Source organism: Micropterus dolomieu, linkage group LG18 (assembly GCF_021292245.1).
Source record: "Micropterus dolomieu isolate WLL.071019.BEF.003 ecotype Adirondacks linkage group LG18, ASM2129224v1, whole genome shotgun sequence".
NCBI classification, from domain to species: Eukaryota; Metazoa; Chordata; class Actinopteri; order Centrarchiformes; family Centrarchidae; genus Micropterus; species Micropterus dolomieu.
In genome coordinates this window covers 20521919-20531491 of record NC_060167.1, presented here as the reverse complement: position 1 = coordinate 20531491, position 9573 = coordinate 20521919, and the positions used below count along the sequence as shown (strand labels likewise).

The following is a 9573-nucleotide window of genomic DNA, read 5'->3' as shown; positions in this document are numbered from 1 at the left end:
GATTGAACAAGCTTTGTGGTGTGCTGCTCGAAATTTAAATTACTATCAAACCAAACACCAAGGTTCTTTGCCACAGGCTTAATGTGATTTACTAGGGAACCAGCAGATGGCAGTATTTGATTTGCCATCTGCTGGGACCCGATGACCAGGATTTCTGTTTTGTCTGAGTTCAGCTGGAGGAAATTATTTGACATCCATTCTTTAACTTCACAAAGGCAGTTGTTAAGTGAACTCAGCATTCCAGGGTCTGTGGATCTGACGGGCAAGTATATTTGTGTGTCATAAGCATAAATATGAAAAGAAATACCATGTTTATGGATAATATGTCCAAGGGGAAGCAGATACAAGGAAAACAAAATGGGTCCTAAGACCGACCCCTGAGGCACACCATATTTAACTGGACAGAATGAGGAGACATAGTTGTTTACAGACATGCAAAACTTCCTATTTGACAGGTAGGATGAAAACCATCTAGGGCCGTACCAGAGATCCCCACCCAGTGCCTCAGTCTGTCTAACATGATGTTGTGATCAATGGTGTCAAAAGCAGCGCTAAGGTCCAGGAGTACTAGGACTGAGCACATGCCTTCATCAGCAGACATTAAAAGGTCATTGGTGACTTTAAGCAGGGAAGTCTCAGTGCTGTGGTACTTCTTAAAACCAGACTGAAACTTTTCAAATATTTTATTATTTTCCAGTACAGTGAGCAGCTGTTTGGACACAATTCTTTCTAGAAGGCAGTTTTGAAATTGGTCTAAAATTATGTGGGAGGGAGGGATCTAAACCAGGTTTCTTTAAAAGTGGGTTCACGCAAGCCGTTTTAAAATAATCAGGGACACAACCAGTAGATAGGGAGCTGTTGAAAACAGAGATCAAATGGGGCCCAACAGAATCCATTACTTTCAGTAAAAACTTTGTAGGTATTACATCAAGTGGGCTGGAGGACACTCTCATTTGTGATACTGTTTTTAAAAACTCAGACAAGTCGATGGGATAAAACTGGTTAAAACTCTCTTGTTGCTGGTGAGGAACCTCTGAGTAAGAGGCCGCAGGGGTAATGGAGGCTCTGATTGACACCACCTTATTGGTAAAATAAGATAAAAACAATTCACAGTCATCATTACTTCCAGCTGAGGCACAAGGAGGGGTTGGGTTTACCAGCTGATCCACAGTCTTAAACAGAAACCTGGGGTTGTGTTTATGTGTAGTAATGAGTTCAGAAAAATAGTGTGTTCTAACCCCTAGTTGCTCCAGAGGCATGCGACCTCTGACATGTATAGCAATTGTAAGTCGCTTTGGATAAAAGCGTCAGCTAAATGAATACACTTGAATATAAGTTGAAGCCAGTGAATTTGTCTTCTTATGTTTCAAGATGGATGAATCAGCGATATGTGGGGATTGTTTTGTAGGCTCTAAGTCTTCCACTTAGCTTTACAAATTAGAGAAGTATGTCACCACAAACAAGAACTTTTTCACTAGAGCCAAAAGTTCAACATAATAAAAATGATTATCTTAAAAAACCCAGACTTATGCAAACACAAGTATTGTTTGCTGTGGAAGATATGAATGGAAGTGAAAGTGTTCAGTGGCTGAATTAAAACAGGAACCTCCATATCTTAGTAGGTCGGTGAGTTAGTTTCAGCCCAGAGGTTAAAAAATTATTTGTCAAACCACATCCCCTTTTTATAGGCTGACCAATTCACACATCTAAAACAAAAGTGTGTAGAAAAGTCCCAACCCAAATACAGTGGAAAAAGTGAGTGAAGTTAGTTATTAGCACGTTACAAAGCATGTTAACGCTGGCGTAGGAGAAGAGACCGCGAGACAGTTTAAGTATCCAACCGGAAAAATCCCTCACCCTTCCTTCAGGCCTCCAAAGCCACTCCCCAAAACACATTGTGAGGGAACAGGCAGAGTGAGCGCAGGTAACAAGGAAGGCCAATCGTTTCATTTGGGCCAGATTAAACGACTGGTTGTGCCTATCGCAGTACTGCAACATCCACAGATACCAGATGTTTTTCTTTTTCGTTTCAGAGATTTTGATTTATTGATTGCTGTACGAATGTAAAGAGAATTTCGACAAATACAACAAAAAATGGTTCTAAAATGAATTGCCTGCCCCAGTTTTAACACTCAAATAGACTGACTTATCTCCCCAGGCACAGACTGTGTGGAGGAATCTATTTCCTTCCTCTGCATTATAAACATTGCATCGCAGGAAACTTGGGTAACTGTCAAGACCTTTCTTTCTCTTTATATGAGTTTAGTTCAGCACTCAGGCTTTCATCTGGGTGGTGTGTAATCCAGCAGTCCAACAGTGCCACCCTTGTGCCCAAGTTGGCAGCATCATACGCTGAGGTTCAACTCAGCGCTCCCCTTTCTGCACCTCTGAAACCCTGCAAGGCCACAGAAGAAAAAGGTGCTCTTGTGGCAGACCAGGAGATGAGTGTGTCACCCACTAAATCTCTCACTCTCACATTATGGTACTGTTACAGCTTCATTTTCTCTTTTTGTTATTGCCTTCTTCCCACTCACAGCTCCCTGCATCCCGGGCTTTCCAGGGAGTGGTCATCTGTCTTTGAATTTCCCCACTCAGAATCCGAATTAGCTTTACTGCCATGTAGGTTTACACATACAAGGAATCTGCTTTGGTGTTTTGGTGCTTAGCAATAAACAAAGCAGGTAGAAAAATATAAGAAAGATAAAGACAGAGGGAGTTTCTAAAGTCTTTTTAAAGGACGTTTTGCCTTCTGATAATCTGAAAAAAAAATATTTATGTTGGTGACACTTTAACTGCAGTGCTTCCACTTCCACTAATCATTTTTACAGTATAAAAGGTTAAAGGAGCTCAGAAACAAGAGAACAAGCAGTTAGCGGTTATTAAATTTGAGTAAATAATGAACCTGTACCAATATTTGTTTTGGTTAATAGTTTTGTCTATTAAAAGAAATAAAAATGCCTATCACAATTTCCCTTCTTTTATTTGAAACAACGACAATGCGCAGGATATTCCATTTAAAAGTAAGCTATATTTAAGAGAGATAAGTTATATTTTGAATTAAATTAAAACAACAATGAAATGTAAGAATGTGAAGTTATTCACATTATGTACCGCTTCAACCCACTTGGACAAATCATGAATTGATTGACCCTGGTTCAGGTCGCTGAGCTGACCCACCTGGATTCCTTTACAGAGCAATGATGGTTATGTGCTCCTCTGTGTCGTCTGTCTTTATGTGTAAACTGAGCCTTTGTAGGTAACTAAACAGGAAAGGAGCCGAGGCGAACACACAACAACACGAACAGAAGTTCGTTTAAAACTAGTGAAACGTTGAAATTTGCCTTGAGCTAACCAAACAACACCGGGATGAAGGATGAGAGAGGAGGCAGCCATCGATCCCCAGTATGACCGACGAGTTTCTACTTGGACTGGGAACTGAGTCTGTGGGGATTTGTTACCCTTCACAGAGCAGGATTAGTGGTGACTGAACAATAAACTATGCTGTCCCTTGTAGCAGGCGTCGCTGTCTTACCTCGGGCTCGCCGTTTCGGTCAGCAACACCGTTCAATTCCAAGTTTTCCGTAGCCATCGTGTTACCGCGTTATATCCCGAGTAGGTTGCTCACATTGAGAGCCGCGGGGCTGTGTTCCACACTGTTGCTAAAAGACTGCTGCTGTGACGACAAGAGGCATAATAGCTGCAGACGACCGCCCCTCATCATCGCTGCATCAAGCAGAGAGAGCAGGGCAGGAGTGACGCTACACTCAAGCCTGGGAATTCACCCACAGTAGCCTACTTCCCAAACACTTCCCTCAAATCCTGATGTAATGTATAAGAGCCAAGCAGTGCTTTAATGTGGACTTCGGTCGCACATCCACTCAATAAGAGACATCATAGGAAACATGGCTCTTTACTGCCGCCCTGCGTATTAATGCGGTGTTGCACTTTGAAAAAAAGAAGATGGAATCAATTTGATTTCCCCTCGACCCTGTACGCAGCAAGCGGTTGACGATACATTTTATTTGATTAAACCAAAATGTGTTTAAGGATAAGCACCATATAAATATGTCAACTGAAATATTAAAGGCATTAACGCTAGATTCTTTGTTTCACAGAGCCCTACAGCCTACGCGACCACATTAGGGCCCATACATCTTAAGTTTTTGATTGTGCTTTGGTAATGCAAATTACAAAAAGAAATGTTAGAGATATTGCAAATGAATTGGCGCATAGACAGCCCAAGTGATCTGGGGCTCCTGTGGCTCTAGGTTTCTTGGGCAACTGCCACACTTTGCCTCACTTTTAATCCAGTCCTGAGTATAAATTGTACTTTTAAGTAGTCTAATGTCGTTTGTTTATGTATCGTAAGGGTCTTGTTAATTGTTCCTTGTTGTTGTGCGTGTACTCGTGTTCATGTCTGTAACTGTGCTTTGTCAATATGCTGCTATTTTGGCCAGGTCTCTCTTGGAAAAGAAATCTCAATGAGATCATCTTGTTAAATAAAGGTTAAACTGAAAAATAAATCAGTTCTGTTCTTTAAGATTATGTAGTTTAAGCAAAGTTGAGAAAGTGAAATAACAGCAGCATGGTCACTGTAACTGTCATGGTTTCATGTTGTGAACTGACCCTCCAAGGCCTGGCCACACCCACCAACTGGTTCCTATTATTTCTGTTGTTTCCCTGGTGATCTGAGCATGGTTTGTTCCTAAAAGTTGACCCCCATAAAATTTTAAACTCTCCCTGTAGGTTGGAGAAATACTTTTGAGGTCTCAAGTGAGAATTTTGACCTCTCCACTCTAGTGATGGCAAGTTCGAGTCTTTTGACAGACTCGTTCATTCAAATCTCGTTCATTAAAATGAACTAATCTTTTTTTGAGTCATTTTGTTCATTCTGTTCGTTTGAACTAGGCTGGTTATTGCGGCGCTGCAGCTCTCTAGTGGGCGATTAAAAAACAGCGCCGTTCTCAAACACAGAAGGCTGCCTGGCTTGCTTTATTTGACAAAGTATAATGCACAAATTCACCTCTTGATTACTGTATATCATCATTATATAAATCCCCCTGGGCCCACAACCAAATTCAAACCATGTAAAAACCACAGAAATATGTTGTCTATGCAATCCACTATTCCGCCTAAATCCTTCCATTTTCATAATCTTTCCCGAGTATACAACCAGACCACCCATATAAATGCTTATGTGTTTACCCCACTGATGTGATATGTATTATGAGCTCTTACTAGTATTTATTGCTGCTCTTACTAGTATGTATTGTCAGTTGTAGATCTGTATTTGATGCTCTGTTGATGCTTGTATGTTGTTCCTCAAATGTAAGTCACTTTGGATAAAAGCATCTGCCAAATGAATAAATTTAAATGTAAAAATTTAATTACTATCATTATCTCTAAAGTGCTCATTCATACAGTAGCCTAACGTCCCTATTCATGAGTAAAATATTAATATCAGATTTGCAAATATATTGAAGTAATAAGCTTGATACACTACATGAATAAAAACACTCTTCAACCAATTTAATAATAATCTGGATCAAGCCACCAAGTTCTTAAATAACTCCAGCACAGACAGAGGAACAGAGTAATAAACACATATAAACGCAGCAGTTTGGCAGTTCTGGACGCAGAATGGGCCACATCAGGTCCAGATTCTGCAGACAGAGAAACACACATGAGCACATGTCTCTCTCAAACACAGCCAGGTTGTTCACCAGTCACGAGCTGTGAAACAACAGGGTATAATTATGTTGCGTTCTCTTCTCTGGCGGACCTGGATCAGCTGTTAGCTGTTTACAGGGCTAACGCTAACGTTGCTACGTGGCTGTGTTTGAATGTTTTAATGACGAACGGAACGTTCATTGAACGACACAACACTACTCCGCTTTTGTCCTATGTTGTTTCCATCTCTTCACATTTTATGATTCTGTGGTATAAAACAAACTCGTAAAAGTAAAAAAAACAAAAACAAATGTGTCAAGCCTGACACACAGAATGAAAATATATCTCCCTAACCTCCACCTCTGTGACCTCAATTCACTGAAAAAAAATCATAGACCCATTTAATTTGTCAACTTACTTCTTCTTTTCAACTCAGATAGCTCTGACAAGTTTTACAACTGTATGAGTTTTATAAAGTTAAACTTGCATTAATTCATTGTGTTGACTTTGTCGTGTTGATTGAACTTGCATATAAAGTTGAAAAAAAGGTGAGTGTGTGGGGATGGGAGCTAGAGAAAAAAAATTGCCTAGGTGCTTTTGAGTTTGAGAGAAACATGTACATAATCAACTAATTATTAGGGTTTAGCGAGTACACGGCTGAAACGAGTATTCGGTACAGATACTTTTTATGAGTATCATCAGAGTAAAATGTGTCAGTATCTGTTTTGTTATAAATAGTAATAATAGGAACCTTTTTTTTTTATCAATTACTATTGTGATCAAAAACATTGCTCTGAAGCTCAATTCTGAGGCTGTTCTGTAAATAGTTTTCTAATAAATATAGCAACTTCTGATACCAATTTCAGGCTTAAATAATTTCCAGTTAGTCCTGCCCACTTCTAGATTAAGTCCCACCCATTCTGATTATGGATACAGAAACTTTGTTGAACAAATATACAGATACAGATAGTGGTGTACTTGCTTATCCCTACTAATTATACACTGCAGTGTATAATTAGTCATATAAGTCATATATTCAAATTCCAACCAAAATATAGACACTTCTGTGGTAAACAAGACTAGTGCTACTGGTGGAGGCGGCGCCTGACAACGGCCTTAAGGCCCTTTCAGAAAGGAGGTGATATCTGCTGTTATTTTGAACTTTGACTGCACTGTGCACGGGAGCTTGAGTGGTGCGTTGCTCGACGCACCAATAAACTGCCCTGCCGTATCGCAAGCTGTTCAAGATAATAGTGCAGCGGTGCTTTTGTCGTGGTCTGTCTACAAGGCCCTTTATACATATAAACTGAAACAAATTTGGAATTTAAATCCCTTAACTTGAAATGGAAAGTAATATTATAATATTACTTATATTATAATATTACTGTATATTATTATAATATTATTTATATTAAAATATTATTATACTTATGTTATAATATTATAATATTACTTAAAACAACATAACCAACTTATAAGTTGGTTATGTTGTTTTAACTTTAAACTATGAGTTATAATAACTTAAAGTATGAAGTTGAAGTTATAAAAAGTTCATTTAACTATAAAAACAACGTTAAGACCACTAGAACACTGTAGTTATATCAGCTTTATGAACTTGAATTTATGAGCTCAAACAAAGGCAATCTTCACGCTAAAGGTTCAGTGTATAATATTTCTGAGGATCTACTGACAGAAATGCAATTTATTTATTTATATTTTTTGCCTCTGTTAAAGCACCATAATCTGGCAGTGGGCCAGATATTATTGTTGCCGGGCAGTTTGGCCATGGTCCAAACTCACTGAGAGAATTAATGTGTTTCTCTTGTCAATGTTTGTATAAACTTTATTTAATATGTGGTTTATAATGGACTGTGGCCCAGAAACAGTGACAGTGTTTCACACTCTTGGCTTACATTTTCCATGTTATCTGTCAGTGGCAAAGTCGCAATATTATATGGTTTTATTGAATAATTAAGTAAAGATAATTTTAATAAATATACCTAAAGGAATCTCATTTCTTGACTGGCCACTCTCTGTCTCAGAAGAGACCTCTTTTGTGCTGTGTCAGACACCGTAGCTGTCTTACCCTCTTTGAAAGGTTAGGGGGCAGTGGTAGGCTGGATAGAGTGTTACAATTCACAACCCTCACCACTAGATGCCACTAGATCTTACACACTGAACCTTTAAGTTAACTTGCATTTTCAAGACAGCAGGTGAACTTGCATTTCCAAGTTTAACTAACTTGCAATGTCTTATATTTAGTTATCTTAACTTAAAAATGTGAGTTGAAAGGGTGTTTAATTGTATGTTTGTTTGACAAGAGAAAGCAACTTTCCCTGAATGGACAATTTAATATATATCCATCCACCCATCCATCCATCCATCGTCAACCGCTTATCCTGTGTACAGGGTCACGGGGGGCTGGAACCAATCCCAGCTGACATCAGGCGAAAGGGTACACCCTGGACAGGTCGCCAGTCCATCGCAGATGTAATATATATAGTTGTTTTAACTCACAGTATTAAGTTAAAAAAATAAATGATCCTTAATCAAACAAATTGTATAATGTAACAACATGAGTTGAAACAAAGCTTTTATTAAAGTTGAGTTTACTCACATTTTTAAGGCAGCAATTGAACTTAAGTTTTTAAGTTGAAGCACCTTGATCATTTTTTACAGTGTTCCACTTTCCCCCCATGTATTTACTTTATTTATTTACACTACATTTGTAAAGGTGATACAATGTTACACAACAGGGAGAAACTTTAGATTAATACCTACCTCACTACTGTGGCAATTTGTTACAATAACACACAAACTAAACTAACCATTTAGGCAACAGTGCGGAAAGCTGTGAATGATACCAAATTACTAATTCCTCTATAGTATATTTATTAAATTTCCTTCATTGTATTAATCATGCAGAGAGGAAATGTTTTTTTATTAGAATTAGATAGTTATTTATATCACATGACCACATTTTGTTACATCAGTGGAAGGCCCTGTAGCTTTAAGACAAAGCCTTAGTGTTTTATATCTTTAAAGGCCTCTATCAAAGCCTGTGATGCAGCAACGCACTTTTAGTCAGGTCTTTGTGGGTTCGCCTACACCTTTAGTGATGACAATCATAATGTAATAAAGCTTTATGTCACAAAAAAACACAAGGAATTATAAAATGTGGCAGTGTATTTTAAGTCCTATTTTAAACTTAATTTTATTGGTGCACTAATTAAGATTTGAAAATAGCCTTTTAAACGTTGTTTATTTGTTTCACATTGTAACTCACATGGAAATATGTGAAATAGGTTCTAGAGGCACACAACTTGCAACACGTTTACTGCAGTAAAAGTGTGCAGGGATACAAGAAAGTATGTTACTAGTAAAAAAGTAACTCCTCAAACAATAATATTATTTGGCATAGGCCTAATTCTAAAACACTGCATGCTGTGTTTCATAGATAAATTACTAGGGAGAGCACGTCACAATCTTATGACTACTGAATGAGTCTCATTAGCCTCCCTCCACGGTGGTCCATGTAGGTTATGAGTGTTATGGGGTCCGGTGCATCTGATTCTCTTGTTAATTCCTAGCAGCGGGATCCTTTTTGGTCGGGTAGGCTTTAACAGACATCTTCCCATTGGAGGTTTAGCGCGTCACGATGACAGTGGTGTGGTCCACGCAGCCTGTGTCAGGGGAGGCTGAGGGTGCCGCCTAAAAACGCGCCGAGGTATTGGATGCGTGTTGTTGCTAGGGGCGTGGGTTGTGCAGTGAAAAATCTAGTTTTCCCAAAGCTGAAAGAAGTGAAATGTGGGAAGACAACAGTCGTATCAGCCGGACGAGAGCTGCCTGCTCCGACAAACCTGCGGGACGCTGTGCCGCAGTGGACATAATCTGATAAGCGCT

General features: G+C 38.9%; 1 protein-coding gene across 1 annotated transcript in view; it reads right to left on the bottom strand.

Moving 5' to 3' along the window:
* The window catches only part of ninj1 (ninjurin 1), a 7214-nt gene extending 3423 nt beyond the window's left edge, over positions 1 to 3791 (bottom strand). Inside the window, exon 1 of the mRNA XM_046075860.1 lies at positions 3533 to 3791. Within this exon, the coding sequence (XP_045931816.1) occupies positions 3533 to 3589 (57 nt within the window). The 5' untranslated portion in view covers positions 3590 to 3791. The remainder of the gene's footprint in view (positions 1 to 3532) is intronic.
* Positions 3792 to 9573: the final 5782 nt, after the last annotated feature.